Below are 17,346 nucleotides of genomic sequence, written 5' to 3' on the forward strand. Positions count from 1 at the left end.
TTCTAAAGCATTTTATAACCTGGCCCTTTCCTACTTTTCCAGTCTTCTTATACCTTACTCCCCTCCTCATACTCTATGTTCTAGTAACAGTGACCTTCTTGCCGTTCCTTGCACATCATGCTCCATTTCCTGACTGAGCATATTTTATGGCTCTTCTTCATACCTGGAATACCCTTCCTCACCATCTTTGCTTCCTAGCTTCCTTCAAACCTCAGCTAGAGTCCCATGTTCTTCAAGGAGCCTTTCACAGTCCTCTTTGGTCTTTGTGCCTACCCTCTGAGACGATCTCCCATTCATACTGTGTATGTCTTCTTTGCACATAGTTTCTGCATCTTGTCTCCCCCATTAGACTGTGAGCTCCTTGAAAGAAGTCATGTATATATTTTCTTTGTATCTTCAGTGTTTGGTACGGTGTCTGGCACATAGTAGGAGCTTAATAAATTCTAATTTGCTAATGATGGGCTATACTGTTCTTAATAGTTGGCACAACAGTGGGTTCTTCTATACCCTTGAGCCTAAACTAGTAAACGATCTTGGAGACAGCCCAGGTCTCTGAAACCCAGCCAGTAATTCCCTTCTGTCCTTTTAGTAGGGTGCCAATGAACATGCTCCCACTCTTTTGGGAGGCGCTTTTCAGATGCCTCCAAGTGAAGACACATATCCTGTAATACTATTGAGATGATCAGGGCCCTCATCAAATTGATAAGGAGCTCTTCTGATCACTCACTCCCTTACTTCCAAATGCAGCTAATCAGAGTCTGATCACTTTTCAGAATTTCAACTTATATTTTTGTAGTCATTATGTGTATTTTGTATGCAGTCGTGTGCATATTCTGCTTATTTTACTCTGTATTGTTTTGGAGACTTGAGTGCCTGCCTTCATGATCATTGACCAGTTCAGGCTCAGGGGTATGGAAGAACCCAACGTTGTGCCAGCCACTAAGAACAGTGTAGTCCACCATTAGTCAATTAGCAATTATTAAGCACCTACTATATACTAGGCACTGTGTCAAGCATTGGGGATACAAAGAAAGGACCCTTCCCCCCAGTCACTTCTCTCAAGGAGCTCACAGTCTACTTGGAAAGACAAAATGCAAAAATGATGTACAAAGTGTTTAGACTAGGTTGATCAACAAAGGAATAGAGAATGGGAGAATGAATATGAGAGCTGCTGTGGAGATGAAAATGATGACATTTAATAACCCATTCCATCTGAGAGGCGAGAAAAATGGAGGAGTTCATCACCTCAAGGTTTCAAATATGGGAAACTTGGGTAACAGGTGATGCCAAAATTAGGAACAGTGAAGTCAGATGGAGGATCAAGTTGAAGGGGAAAGATATTGGGCTAAATTTTGTACAAGGTGAGTTTGAGGTGCCAATGGGACATGAAGGTCCTGTAGACAACTGTGGTGCCAGCATGGAGCTCAGACTAAGAGATCAGGACTAGAGATGGACATTTGAGAGTCATCTGGAGAGAGGCAACAGTTGACCATGGGGGAGTAACCATCTGTCCTATACCTGCCCCTCCTCCAAACTCCTTTTCAGGTACGGCATATTCCAGAATAGGGAAAGGTGCCTGGCAAGAGAATGGAGTGTATCTAGAGCAGAGACAGAAAAAGATTCAGCTCCCTAACTGAAAGCTTTTTCTAGACTGCTGCCCCAGGCATAGAATGCAGCCTAGGATGAAATGCTATGGAATGAATGCCTTTAGATGTCAACAACTTGAAAAAGAACATGAGGTGAACATCTATCATATTCCTGGTGAGGTTCAACAATGTTTCTTTCCATCTTGGCTCTGTTGGCAACAATCCCAGTTATGAAGGATGGCCAGATGAGACCCCTGATCCCCAGGGGGTGGAAGACAGGCATGCAAACAGAAATAGCTAGGATGACAAAGGAAGCCAGAAGTGCAGCCATTGACCCCAGAGGGGTTTGACAAGCCTTGATGTTCATACTTATCTGCCCTACCCATAATTGGTGCATTCAGAGATGCTGGGGGTCTGCTTATTCTAGACTGTTATATTTGTAAAGGCCTGCAGCTCCTTTTGTCTTATAACATATATATAAGAATATATAAAGAATATAAGACAGTGCTCACCCTAACCAAGGAGGGTCACTTAGGATCAGCTTGCATTTCTCAGAAGAGCTGCTTCCCTGAGACTCTTCTGCTCCATATCACTGGATCAGAATGACCATCTAGACCAGATGGTAGGAAAGCAAATCAGCACATATCCTAGCATCTTTTCTGTATGCTTGTATGTTACCAGTGGTCTGTATCCTATTAGATTGTAGGTGGCACAGTAGATACAGTGCTGGGTGAGTCAGGAAGACCTGAGTTCAAATCTGACCTTAGACATTTACTAACTTTTTAACTCTGGGCAAGTCACTTAACCTCTGTTGATCTCAGTTTCTTCATCTGTAAAATGGGAATAATGATAGCACCCAGGGTTGTTGCGAAGATCAAATGAGATTATAATTGTAAAGTGCTTGGCACAGTGCCTGGCACATAGTAAGCACTACACAAATATTAGTCATTATTATTATTTTCCCACTTAGGTTGTAAGCTTCTTGAGGGCAGGACTGTCTTTTGTTTCTTTTTGTATCCCCAGTGCTTATCATAGTGCTTCATACACAGTAGGTGCTTAATAAATGTTGATTGATTTTTAGAAACTCTGGTGTTTGGATCAAACTGAATGTAGAGCTGTGCTTCTGTTCTTTTCAATCTTCATATTGGTGTGGCAGACCCAGCCTTTTCCTTGCTGTAACCTGGAAAAGCCTTGGATTTTTCAGCCCTATTCTAGTTTTAGTTAATGATCTGTCTTTGCCGTGGACACACAACCATTGTGCCTGGCACTGCTTCCCTTCTAACTTTTTCTTTCTATCTCTACCATAGTTGGAGTCTTTTATACCTTTAAGTTTCCAGGCTAAAAACTTCCATTTCCCTAGTGATTGGTATATATCATAGCCTGTGACTGCAGAGATGGTAAACTAATATAGTTTCTCCTGAATGGGACACCGTTGTTCTACAGAAAACTCCTGGGACTACCTGATCCTAAGCTGCCCTAATGCATAGAGTGAGAATGGTCCCAGGAAAAACTTGATATATTGATGTATCAGTTCCTGTGGCAGCCCCTGTCAAAGCCATAGTGGACTCCCTGCTTCTACCTAAGGACCAAAGTACCTGACGGTCTCTAGTACCATCCCTGGTTGCACTTCTTCCCTGCCCTTTGGAAGTTTCAAATTTGGAAGTGTCAATCTTGGCCCAGTGAAGAATGTTGGTGGGCTTTCCCCATTGTGATTGTGTTAGCTGCTTCCCTAGTAGAAGAAACGCCTGTTCCCTAGCACATAGGTCCCCAAAGTGAGTGATACCACCTCCTAGGTGTGCTGGAATGATCCAGGGGGCAGTAGTAGCCTCAGGTGCAATTGGGGGGCATTGAATAAAAATAAGGGGGTGGTGGAAGCATAAGGAAAGAAGAGAAAAAATTATGAAAAATTGTTCATACATGTTTCATCTGTTGTATAACAGAGTTAATTCATGGTAATTACATTATTTTCCAAATAAGCGCACAAAATGCAAGTTATAATCAATCAATGGTTAAGTCTGCCAACAAGTCTTAAGAATCAAGTGAGCAGGTCAGTGTGTCACACATTGTTGGGAAATCCAGCTTGCATTGGCAGGAATATGTGCATCATGTAATGACTTGCTTACAATACAATATTATACAGTTACATGATGCAATATTGCATCATCAAAATTTCAATTCAGGAAAACACCCACAAATTTACAGTGAATTATTAAATTTAGGATGTGTCATTTAAAAAAATTTCTATTTTTTTTGAAATGATGCAAATTTCAAAATAACCATTAAAGGGTTAAAGAAAGTAGATTTCCAAGGGGGCATACTGAGTAATTTTTTTTTAAAGAGGATAGTAGGCCAAATAAGTTTGGGAACCTCTGCGCCTAGCATATTTCCTGTGCTGTCCTTTTATTTCTCTCAGTGATTCCTTGTGTATCTGTAGTTAAGCCGTGTTGATCTCCATTAAATATAATAAATTAAAGGGCCAATTTAAAAAAAAAAGTATTGACTGGCCCATCCTTCTCAGATGCTCCTTTAAATCCTAGCAATGGATCTTAACTCACCTGAAATTTATGGCAAGCCCCACACTTGGAATCCTTACTCTGTCATACTAAGTCTTAACCAATTTTAGTTAGTGTTTACACAAGAAATGCTGAAGCAGATCTGAACAATGTCTATCAGGGATTGTGTTCTGTCTCTGATAGGGTCTGACATCTGCAATCTATCATGCTGACTTTGGAAAGTTAGGGAAGTGTCTCATCTTAACAAGCCATTACGGATTTGTCATCCATGAATTTATCTGTGATATTCTTGAAGCAACAACACAATCCTAAATTTCTCCTTGTAACTCCTCATGAACCTATCCTACACAATGTGGTATATGGTGGGCATGGAGAATTTCCAAGCTATTGAGCCCTTTGCTGGTCCTCATTCTCTGCCAAAAAGCAGGGAGAGTGGAACTTTAATGTAAACGAACAAGAGGAGGTAACACATTGACTGATAAAAGAAGTCATATGTGTAGGGTTTCGATGAAAACCCGGCTTGAAGTCCCCAGAACTCTGGGAAGGAGTCTTTTTCTATAGTAAAGGAAGCAAAGTGGCCTTCTTGAGACTTCTCACACACTCCACTTCATCTCCTATGTCTGTGCCTCTGCACTGGTCGAACTGTCCTCCAGGCCTGGAATGTACTCTCTGCTCTACTCTACTCTGTTTCTTAGTGTCATGGGAAGACTGCAACTCCCCTGCCCCCAACCCCCTTACCCTTGAGAGCCCAGTCCTCTTATTACTTTAGAATTCTTTGTTTCTCTAAAACTGAGTTCAGTTTGAGCATTCTACTGCAGGCCTTTTCTGATCTCCCCTGATGCTAGTGTTTTCTCTCTAATAAATACCTTGTAGTATATATGTATAGACACATGTGTGTGTGTGTGTGTGTGTATACATACACACATATATATATATACATACATACATACACACACACACACACACACACACACACACACACACACATATATATATATATACATACACACACCTATATATACTATGTATGTTTGTATACAAAGAAATATTCTCATCAAGGTCTATGAATATAAGATTAGAGACAGAAGTAAATGAATAATATATTTAATTTTTTTTGACTTTTACACTTAATAGTATTTTTTCAATTTATACGTAAAGATAATTTTTGTAAGATTTTGAGTTCCAAATTTTTCTCCTTCCCTACCTTCCATCCCACCTCCCCAAGACAGGAAACAACCTGATATAGTTTATACATATAGAATCATATTAAACATATTTCCACATTATTCATGTTGTGAAAGGAAAATCAGAATAAAATGGAAAAACCATGAGAAAGAAAAAACAAAAAACAAAAAAAAGTGAAAATAGTATGCTTCGATCTTCATTAGACTCCATAGTTCTTGGGGCAGTGAGGTGGCACAGTGGATAGAGCGGCTGGCCCTGATGTCAGGAGGACCTGAGTTCAAATCTGGCCTCAGACCAAACACTTGACACTTACTAGCTGTGTGACCCTGGGCAAGTCACTTAACCCTAATTGCCTAAAAAAAAAAGACTCCATAGTTCTTTCTCTAGATGTGGATAGCATTTTCCAGCATGAGTCTTTTGGAATTGTCTTGGATCATTGTATTGCTGAGAAGAGCTAAGCCTATTCTAGTCGATCATCGCACAATGCTGCTCTTACTGTGTATGATGTTTTCCTGATTCTGCTCACTTCATTCAACATCAGTTAAGTCTAGGCTTTTCAGAAATCCACCTGTTCATCATTTCTTATAGAAAGATAGTATTCTATTACATTCATATACCACAATTTGTTCAGCCATTCCCCAACTGATGGGTATCCCCACAATTTCCAATTTTTTGCCACTGCAAAAAAAGCTGACTATAACTGTTTTTGTACATGTGAGTCCTTCCCCCTTTTTAATATCTCTTTCGGATACAGACCTAGTAGTGGTATTGCTGTATCAAAGGTATGTACAGTTTTATAGCCCTCTGGGCAGAGTTCCAAATTGTTCTCTAGAATGGCTGGATCAGTTCACAACTCCACCAACAATGTATTAGTGTTGCAATTTCCTCCCATCTTCTCCAACACAAAATGAATAATATAGCAGTGTTAAGGATGAACTTTGTCCCACCCCACCAGCAGTGCTTAAGGATGACACTCTCACATATAGCCAGGTTCTTTGCAGTCCCATGGATGAGAGTATAAATATGTGTTGCAAGGGGAAAGCCACACCTTTTAGGGACTCTCAGGGGCAAAATCTCCAAACTCTAACCTACTACTCGATTTGTTACCTTATTGAAGGGTTTGAAGGCAATCAAGACGTATATTCTTATATTTCCTCACAAATTACTAAAATTTCAACATTTCTTGAATTAGGTAAACGTCTTTTCCAGAAACTTTCTCTTTTCTCTAAGGATCAGACCCTGGTCTCATGGGCAGTCAAAACATGACTTTGTAATTTCTTTATAGTGAAACAAGCAATACAGAGAGGCATAGTGAAATATTCCAACAGTGTATCAACTATGGGAAAGATCACAACCAGAGTTACTTGCATCTACTGAATGCAACTGTTGGCTTCTTCTGCAGACGCTGGAAGGACAGACTTACTATTCAACACTCTCAGGATGGCACAGTCATGGTCTCCCAAAAATTCTCCTCCAGTCTTCTCTGTAGAATGTCTTCTCTGCAGAATAAGAGTTACACACAATTCTCTCAAATCATCAGTCATTCCTTTCACAAACTCTAGGGATGACAGTTAATTTCTTCTGCTTCTGTCTCACAAACAGAATGGTGGTTAATTTTCCAAGGAATGACATTAACACTGTCTTAGTCTCAGTTTCTTTCAAGAATTTCAGTTGAAAATCCTTTACTGACCACAACAGAGTAAAATTCTAATTGATAAAGGACTTTTGAAAGATTCAAACAAAAATGGAGGCTAAATAATATAATCCTAAAAAATATGTGGGTCAAAGAACAAGTCACAGAAATAACAGATAATTTTATCAAATAAAATTTCAACAATGAGAGAACACCCAAACTTTTGGGATTTAGTCAAAGCATTCATTAGAGGAAAATATAGCTCCCTAATTACTTTCATCAACAAGAGAAAAGGAATAGAGCAAACTAGAGAGGCAACACATTTTAAAAAATTCAATTAAACAAAAATGGAAATTCTGAAAATCAAAGGAGATAAAATTGAAAATCCATTGAATTGATAAAGAAAACTAAGAGATACTTTTTTTTGGAAAAAAACCCCCAAGCTAACAAAATGTACATACTAGCTAATTTGATAAAAAAAAAAAGAGGAAAACCAAATTATCATTACCTAAAAATTAAAAAGAAAAATTTACAACAGAAGAAGAGGAAATGAAGTAAGTAGTTAGAAATTATTTTGCCCAATTATGTCAATACAACTGATAATTTCGATTAAATGGATGAATATTTACAAAATACAAAAGAATAAGATTAACAAAACAAGAAATAGAGAATAAAAACAACCCATTTTCAGATAAAGATATTGAATAGGTCATAAATGAACCCCTAAAGGGAAAAAACTCAAGGCCTAGATGTACCTACAAGAGGTCTATCAAAATGTTTGAAGGAAGATTAAGTTCAATATCATATAGATTGTTTGTAGAGAGAGACAGAGAGAGAAAAAGAGAGAGAGAGGGGAAGAGAGAGAGAGAGAGAGAGAGAGAGAGAGAGAGAGAGAGAGAGAGAGAGAGAGAGAGAGAGAGAGAGAGAGAGAGAGAAATAAGGGATCCTACCAAATTCCTTTAATGAGAAAGATATGGTTCTAATATTTAAATCCTAAAGGGAGAAAGAAGAGAAAGAAAATGGCAGGCAGGTCTCTAAAGAGTATTGAGACAAAAATATTCAATAAAATAATAGCAAAGAGTCTACAGTAACATATTAAAAATTATACACCATTAGCAGGTTAAGTTTATACCAGAAATGCAAGTTTGGTTCAATATTACAAAAACCAGAAACACAGTAGACTGTGTTAAAAATAAAAATAGTGAAACACATAGTTTTGATAGATGGAAAGAGAAGCATGGAAAGATCTATATGAATTGGTGCAGAATGAAGTAAGCAGAGCCAAGGAAGCAACAGCCACAACAATTACAATGCAAACAGAAAGACAACCACAAAACCATCAAAAGGGAATATTAGAATATTGCAGAAAACAAGCACAATTACAAAGAAGAGTTTAGAGAAGACATTAAAATCTTTGAGTTTCTCTCCTCACTCCTTTGAACACCAGGGAGGTTCATGAGTGAGGCACACTGCCCATATTTCAGACTTTTTCTGCATATCAGTTTTGTTAATTTTTCTCTTCTCTTTAAAATATATTATTTATTATATGGTGTGGTTCTCTGGGACAGGGTAATGGGGAGATATACTGGGAGAAATTTTGGCAATGTAAAAAAGAGATACCAGTTTTAGACACACACATATATATTTGTATGAAAAAGCTTTAGAAAAATACAATGCAAATTTACATTAAATAATAAAAAGCACAGGAATATATAAAATAGTATCTTTTTGTACCAAAATCTGGTGTTATATAATGCTAGGGGACTTTCCAATATCAAGGGTAATAGATCTGACAGGTAATTTCTTTACTTCTCCACTTATAGGCTTAATTAGGCTTATACTTATCTTTTCTGTCTAAATAATGGACCCATTTTGGCCTTATCTTAGAATAGGGCGTGAGATGTTGGTCTATGCTTACTTTCTGCTAAACTACTTTTCAGTTTTCCCAGAAAATTTTGTCAAATAAAGAGATTTTTGCCCCTAAAGCTTGGATCTTTGGGTTTATTGAACACTAGAATATTATGGTCATTTGCTACTGTTTATTGTGTACTAATTTATTGCACTGATCCACCACTCTGTTTTTTAGCCAACATCAGATTGTTTCTATGATTACCACTTTATTATATAGTTTGAAATCTGGTACTACTAGGTCGCTTTCCTTCACATTTTTTTGTTTTCATTGATTCCATTGATGTTCTTAACCAGGCCTGCACAACTTGCGGTGTACTAGCCACTTAGGGACTCTCCAGCCACTTGAAGCACTCCAAAGGATTCCTCTATATACAAAGGATGCTTTCCTCAACATTTTTCCACTGACTTCCTGAAATCCTTTGGCATGTGGCAAAGTTGTGCAGGCCTGTTCTTAATCTTTTGTCCTTCCAGATAAATTTTGTTATTCTTTTTTTTTGGGTCTATAATATAATTCTTTGGTAGTTTGATTGGTATGGTGTTGAGGGCCAGCACTGACAAGTCAGAGGATTCAGGCTGGTCCAAGTTTTACCTATTGCTTTCCTCTATCCGATGGCTACCTAAGTCAGGAATGTGGGCTCTCCAAACCCCCTTGCTCTGTCTCTTTTGAGAACAGAAGGACCTTGAAGATTATAGGAGGTGAGGAAACGGTTCAAGGGGGACTCCCTTGGTTATTGTTCCCATGAGAAAAATAATTGTTGGTACCTTAGATTTATACACCACTCCTCCACGCAGGTGGAGCCGGGGAAGATCTGGGAATATACTGCCCTATCTAGGAACCCTGATAACAAGGAAATGTATGTTGTCACGTACACAGAAGATGTTTGGGGAGTGTCTCACGGGGATGACTCTTTGAAGTTACGTTGGGTTTTTTCTATATATGCTGTGACCCTCAGATGAATCAACACTCTGTCTTCACTGAATGGCCTGGCCCATGTCTTTCTTTATTTCGCACTCTCCCGTTTGGTGCCCTGCTTGATTGCTGGCAACAGTATGGCACTGAATAAAAAATTAATTTAGGTAGAATTGTCATTTTTATTATATTGGCTCAGCCACAAGCAATTAACATTTCTCCAGTTTAGATCTGTCTTTATTGGTGTAAAAAGTGTTTTGTAATGGTGTTATGTTTTTATGGTTCCTGGGTTTGTCTTGGTAGATAGCCTCCTATTTGATATTGTTTGAAGTTATTTCAAGTGGAATTTCTCTTTCTTCTTTTCCTGCTATGTGTTGTTGCTAATATATGGAAATGCTGATGATTTATGTGGAGTTATTTTATATTCTGCAACTTTGTTAAAGATGTTATTTGTTTCAATTAGTTTTTTAGTTGATTTTGTAGGGTTCTCTAAGTATACCTATCATCTGTAAAGAGTGATAGTTTTGTTTCTTCATTGCTTATTTTTATTCTTTCAATTTTTTTTCTTGTCTTGTTGCTATAGATAACATTTTGGGTACAATAGTAAATAATAGTGGTGATAATGGACATCCTTGTTTAAGATCAGGATCTTGTTGAGAAAGCTTCTAGTTTAACCTCGTCATACAAATAATGCTTGTAAATCAAGACATCCCTCTCATGATGTCATTTATCTTCTTTGAGAACAAAGTATCAACAACAACAGATAGATACAACTCATCATTTTAAGAAAAGTTACATTTATTCCTGTACTTTATAGTGTTTCTAGTCTAGGAATGGGATTGTATTTTATTAAAAAATTTCCTGCATTTATTGAGATAATCATGATTTTTTTTCATTTTTTTTGTTGATATGGTCAACTATGTTTATAGTTTTCCTAAATTGAACCAGTTTTGCATTACAGGTATAAATCCCAGTTGGTTATGGGGTATGATCTTTGTGATATATTGCTGTTAATATTTTATTTTAAAATTTTGCATCAATATTCATTAAAGAAATTGGTTTATGGTTTTCCTTATGTATTTTTCTGCTTGCTAGTTTAGGTATCAAAACCATATTTGTGTCACAGAAAGTCCTGGAATAGGACCCTTTTATCTATGTTTTCAAATAGTTATATCATGTTAGAACTATTCTTTAAATGTTTGATAGAATTCACTTGTAAATCTATCTGACCCTGTGGATTTTTTCTTAGGGTGTTCATTTATGGTGTGTTCAATTTCTTTTTCTAAGACATAGGATTGTTTAAGTAATCTATTTCCTCTTCTGTTAATCTGGGCAATTTATATTTTTATAAAATTCATCCATTTCACTTAGATTGTCAGTTTTGTTGCCATACAATTGGGCCAAATAGCTCTCAATTGCTTTGATTTCATCTTCATTACTGGTGTAGTCACCCTTTTAATTTTTTATACTGGTAGTTTTCTTTTTCTTTAATCAAATTAGCCAATTATTTATCTGTTTTTATTGTTCCCTCCCCATAAAACCAGCTTCTAGTTTTATTTATGAGTTTGATGGTTTTAATTTATTTATTTTTACTTTCCATTTTATCAATCTCTCCTTTGGTTTTCAGGATTTCTATTTTGGTATTTATTTGGAGATTTAAAATTTGTTCTTTTTCTAGTTGTTTTTTTTTAAAAATTGTATGCCCAAGTCATTGATCTGCTTTTTCTCTTTTTAAAAATTGATATAACATTTAGAGATATACATTTCCTCCTAAGTACTACTTTGTCTTCATCCCACAAATTTTGGTTTGTTGTCTTATTGTTTTAATTGTCTTCATTAAAATTAATGATTGTTTCCATGATTTGTTCTTTGACCTTGTGGTGATAGAAATGAGTAAAACTAGTCTGAGGTTCAAAATTTCTGAGCTTTATCGGTTTATTAACAGAGTGTACAAATCTGTTAATAAAATGGATCAAAAAGGCTGCCTCAGTTAGGCCAAATGACCCTGAATGAGGGCTGAGCACTTATATTTGAATGTCCAATTTTCTATTCAGCCTTGATCCTTTTTATCAGGAATACCTGGAAGTCTTCTCTTTCATCAAATATCCAATTTCCCCCTGAAAGGTTTATACTCAGTTTTTATGGATGGGTTATTCTTGGTTGTAATACTAGCTCTTTCACCTTTTGGAATCTCATATTCCAAGCCTTCTACTCCTTTAACATAAAAGTCGCTAAATTTTGTGTGATCCTGACTGCTGTTCCATGGTATTTAAATGATTTCTTTTGGGCTACTTGCAATATTTTCTCCTTGACTGGGAGCTCTGAATTTTGAGTATAATATTCCTGGGAGTTTCCATTTTGGAATTATTTTCAGCAGGTGATTTCAGTGGATTCTTTCAACTTCTATCTTCTAAGACCTGTTTTCCCTTAAAATTTCTTCAAATGTAATATGGTTCTAAATACACATAATAGACATTAAATAAGTGCTTGTTGGTACATTGAATGAATAGAGGAGATGAAGGCTTTCCTGATGAATTCACTTTATTTTCCCAGGGGGGAAAACAACAACAAACCATGAAGCAAAGTTCTGTGCTGAGACGAAGTAGGAAATAGATGAAGTAGAAGGCTTGAGGCAAGGAGAGAAGGTTTGGAACAACCCCTAAGGGGGAGCACAACATTGAGTCAATCAGGAAAAAATGAAAGATTTGGCAAAGAGCAACGAGGGCCCAATTGAGATTAGATGACTGAAATTTGTAGGAGAACCAGGTTGGGCTGGCATGTTTGTGTGACTTCCTCCAGTAGTGCTAGACACTATGCAAGGGTTAGGTATAAAATATCCTTAATTATTTTACAATGTGAGCATTTGCCCCTCAGAAGTTGGCAAATGCTACCAAACAGGGCTTCATTTATTGTTTTGTTGATTGTCTAGATTTGAGAAAATGTTAACAGTGCAGATGAAACTTAAAAATGTTCCCAGCAGACATTTCCAACACCTCCCCCCAACTCCAATCTGGTTGTTAAACAGTTACCAGCATACCCTTCTTTACACCTCCACTTAGTTCCTGTGACATGAAAAGCCAACGTATGAGACTGAGAAGACAGTTGGATAAGTAGGAGAATTAAGAAAGAGCAGAGTCATAAAAACCCAGAGAAGACAGATCATCCAGAAGGACCCCAGTGTTGAGTCAGGGTTGGGGTTTGGCAAAGTATAAGCATGATCCTTTTGACTTTGCTACCATGCGTTGGCTGCCTCCTCTCTCTGCCCCTTCCCCCATTGGTGAGTTCTCCCTGGAACCTTCAACGTGAGGAAGGGCACAGAAGGGTGTCGTCTCCTCCCTAAACTGGCCAGCATATTCTTTACTCTTCTTCACCTCACTTCTTCGTGAGGCCAGGCTGTTGGCAGGCCAGGAGGTCTATATCAATGAGCAGCGTTTTCCTGACCACTGGGACTGAGACGTTTTTCATTTTTGATTCTCCTGGAAGAGATAAACAAAAAACAGAGACGATGAGATGTACACATAGAGTTCGGGAGAAAAACCTAAAGCTGCGAGCATGACTTGTCCTCTGGTTTCAGCCAGACTGTGAGCATAGGTGAAATGACACACGGCAGGAAGAGCATCATGAATCCTCTTGCCTAGCCTTGGTTTGATAGAAGGAGAATGTCTAAAATAAGAGATAGTTAGATGGCACAGTTGATAGAGCACTGATAAGAAAAATCTGAGTTCAAATCTGGCCTCAGATACTTACTGTGTGACCCTGGATGAGTCACTTAATCTCTGTCTGCCATACAATTCTTGTCTGTTGTTCAGTTGTGTCTTACTCTTCATGATCCCATTTGGGGTTTTCTTGGCAAAGATACTAGAGTGGTTTGCCATTTCCTTCTCAGATGAGGAAATTGAGGCAAATAAGGTTAAGTGACTTGCCCAGAGTAACACAGCTAGTGTCTGAGGCCAGATTTGAACTCATGAAGATAAGTCTTCCTGACTCCAAGCCTGGTGCTCTATCCACTGTGCCACTCTACAATGGTACTATGCAAACCTTAAAGTGTGATACTAATGCTAGTCATTACTATTTTTGCTAGGCAATTGGGGTTAAGTGACTTGTCCAGGATCACACAGCTAGTGAGTGTGAAGTGTCTGAGGCTGGATTTGAACTGAGGTCCTCCTGATTCCAGGGCCAGTGCTCTATCCACTGCGCCACCTATCTACCCCTAGTCATTATTATTATTAGGCATAGAGATGTAACTCAATTCCAGGGATGGTGGTGCCTGCCTCAAAGCTGTCTGTCTTTATTTATTTATTTTTATCTCCACTCAGGATAGCAGAGGCAAGGAAGGGAGAAAATGCTGTCTTAACAGAGCATAATGCCCTTTAGGAAATATGGAGCTATTAAGGGAGCAGCCAATGGCCCATACCAGGATCAAGCCAGCCTATGGGTCAGTGATCCTGACCCTGAACTGCCCTATGAGAAGACAGAGAGAATGCAAGGAATTAAGTAGCACAGGCAACATGATGAGCAGGTATTAAAAGAGCAGTGGATTTTCTTACTGTCTGGGTTTGGGTGGAGCTAGAGACAACCTTGCTTGAGAGCACGAGTGACTCAGATCCGGATTTTGTTTGCCTGATTGTCATGAGCCATCTTTTGTACTGTTCCTGAACCTGGAAAGCCAAAGGAGTCTCTGGGTTAGTTCACTGTGTGCAATGAGGGAGAGGAAAAGGAGAAGTGGAAAGAGAACTCACCTGATGATTAAGGAGACAGTACACCAGGAAGATGAAGACTCCTTGCAGGCTGTTGATGATAGTAAAGAGATAAGCCATGATCCAAGCAGCTGGGCCAATCTGCAGAATGCCCAGACACCAGGTGCAGCCCAGCAGGCACAACTGAGCCAGGGCTTTAAATGTCAACAACCTAAATAGGAGTGCAAGGCGAGAATCTGTTATATGTTCTGAGAGCATCTGCCTCTCAGCCCCCTTGGCAGCAATCCCAGTTTCTGCCTGAGTCTTATGATAAGTTCCATAGACTTGAGTTCCATAGACATAAATTCCACGGACTAAGTCCTCGGATGGAGGGCTGAGTTTTAGTCTTCACTCTCAATGGCCACTAGGTGGTGCCATAGTGCACAGAGTGCTGGACTTGGAGTCAGGAAGACTGGAATTCAAATGCGGTCTCAGACACTTCTTAGCTGTGTGACCCTAAGCAAATCACTTCACCCTGTTTACCTCAGTTTCCTTATCTGTAAAAATGAACTGGAGGGACGAAATGGCAAACAACTCCAATATCTTTGTCAAGAAAATTCCAAAAAGGGTCCTGGAGACTGGACATGACTGAAAAACAACAGCTTAGCGTCTTTTTCACAAAAGTGGGCCTGGACAATGTCTGCCTGGGACAGTGTTCTGCCTTGGGTAGGGACTGACTCAGAGTAATACAGAATGCTGTCCTGTAAATCTTTGTCAAGAATCTTCCAAAAGCCTGACTTCTCCTTAATAAACATCTACAGATCTGTCATTCACTTGACACATTTTGAGTGGTTTCCAATATTTTCATACAAACTTCTTTTTCATTGGAAAACCTTCGTCTACCTGTTGCTCAGGCCTGGGGATTCTGACTGAAATAAGGTCACGTCTCCAGAGCCATAATGAAGGCATGACTAGAGTTCTAGTTCAGGGTACTAGAGGCAAATGTAGTTCACCAACAGCTTAGAAACAATAGATCTTAGCACTTAGTTGGTAAGAATAATTAGTAAGAATAGGAAACTCCCAGATACTACATGGTATAGCAGAGAGAGGCCTGGGCCTGAAATCAGAAAAGACCTGAGTTCAAATCATACTTCACATACTCTCTAGCTGTGTGACTTTGGGCCAGTCACCTAAACTTCACCTGCCTCAGTTTCCTCAACTGTAAAATGAAGATAATAATGACACCTACCTCACAGGGTTGGTGTGATGGCCAAATGAGATAATATTTCTAAAGCACATAGCACAGTTCCTGGCACATAGTAGGTGCTTGATAAATTCTTGTGCCCTTCTCTGTTTCTTCCCCCTACAGCCATACTCCTTTGAAGCTTCTCCCCAGCCTGGCCTACTCTTCTCCCATTCCTCTGACCTGTCCAGGGTGTGTTTCATCCTGCTTGCCCCAGGTGGCACAAGTGCTAGAGTGCTACATGCCTTGACTTTTTTTTTTAAACCTAAGTAGGGAGCAACATTTGGGAGACTCAGTACTATGTCCTCTTCTCTTTTGAATTTTTGTAGCAAATGAACTTAAAGGAAAAAGTGAGTCTTTTTCTTTTTCCTTTTTTCTATCATGCAAAACTAGGGTGGAAATAAAAAACTTAATGGATAAATAAGATGTCAACTATATTTGGAAATTTCCTTAGCATTTAAACTGGGATGACATTAAATATGAGCTGAATTTTGATAATTTTATGAAATATTATAAGGCAGCTAGGTGGCACAGTGGATAGTGCCACGCCTGGAGTCAGGAAGATGATCTTCCTGAATTCAAATCCAGCCTCAGATACCTACTAGCTGTGTGACTCTGGGCAAGTCATTTAACCCTGTTTGCCTCAGTTTCCTCATCTGTAAAATGAGTTGGAGAAGGAAATGGCAGACCACTCCAGTATCTTTGCCAAGAAAACCTCAAATGAGGTCACAAAGAATCAGACATGATTAAAAAACAAATAACAAAAATGTAATATATGCAAATGAGAGTCCCCACCCCCTCCCCAAACCCTGGACAAAACCTAGAAGAACTTGGGCCAAGGAAAAGGATAGGCTGAAGAGAATAAAAATTCTCAACTTCCTTGCCATATAGGTCGAGAAATTATTTGCTTCAGTGATGGGATTAAATCCCTCCTTTCATTAAGATCCAGCTCCATTGCTCCATATGGGATGAGCACCATCATCTTTATTTTGACATCTTTATGTAGTTAATATAATACTGACTTGGTTTGAATCTTCTTCTATTATTTACTGTCTGTGTGGCTCTGGGCAAGTCACTTGTTCTCCTTTGGTTTCAGTTTTCTTATTTCTTTCTCTTCCTTCCTTCCTTCCTTCCTTCCTTCCTTCCTTCCTTCCTTCCTTCCTTCCTTCCTTCCTCCTTCCTTCTTCTTCTTTCTTTCTTTCTTTCTTTCTTTCTTTCTTTCTTTCTTTCTTTCTTTCTTTCTTTCTTTCTTCTTTCTTTCTTTCTTTCTTTCTTTCTTTCTTTCTTTCTCTTCTTTCTTTCTTTCTTTCTTCTTCCTTCCTTCTTCCTTCCTTCCTTCCTTCCTTCCTTTCCTTCCTTCCTTCCTTCCTTCCTCCTTCTCTCTCTTCTCTCTCTCCTCTCTCTCTCTCTCTCTCTCTCTCTCTCTCTCTCTCCCTTCCTCCCTCCCTCCCTCCCTCCCTCCTTCTTTTTAGCGAGGCAATTGGGGTTAAGTGACTTGCCCAGGTCACACAGCTAGTAAGTGTCAAGTATCTGGTCTGAGACCGGATTTGAACTCAGGTCCTCCTGACTCCAGTGCCAGTGCTCTATCCACTGCACCACCTAGCTACCCCTCCTCATTTCTAAAAGAGTGGGTTTCAGGGCAGCTAGGTGGCGTGGAGTTTAGAGCACCGGCCCTGAAGTCAGGAGGAC

At 38.9% G+C, this 17,346-nt stretch overlaps 1 protein-coding gene across 1 annotated transcript in view; it reads right to left on the bottom strand.

Annotated features, from left to right (window-relative positions):
- Positions 1 to 12,261: 12,261 nt before the first annotated feature.
- LOC110203439 (adhesion G protein-coupled receptor E3-like) overlaps positions 12,262 to 17,346 on the bottom strand; it is a 62,289-nt gene continuing 57,204 nt past the window's right edge. Inside the window, 3 exon segments of the mRNA XM_020979942.2 lie at positions 12,262 to 13,214; positions 14,286 to 14,396; positions 14,478 to 14,646. Of these exon segments, the coding sequence (XP_020835601.1) occupies positions 13,200 to 13,214; positions 14,286 to 14,396; positions 14,478 to 14,646 (295 nt within the window). The 3' untranslated portion in view covers positions 12,262 to 13,199.

This window comes from Phascolarctos cinereus, unplaced genomic scaffold (assembly GCF_003287225.1).
Source record: "Phascolarctos cinereus isolate Bilbo 61053 unplaced genomic scaffold, phaCin_HiC Scaffold_4;HRSCAF=312, whole genome shotgun sequence".
Classification (NCBI taxonomy): Eukaryota; Metazoa; Chordata; class Mammalia; order Diprotodontia; family Phascolarctidae; genus Phascolarctos; species Phascolarctos cinereus.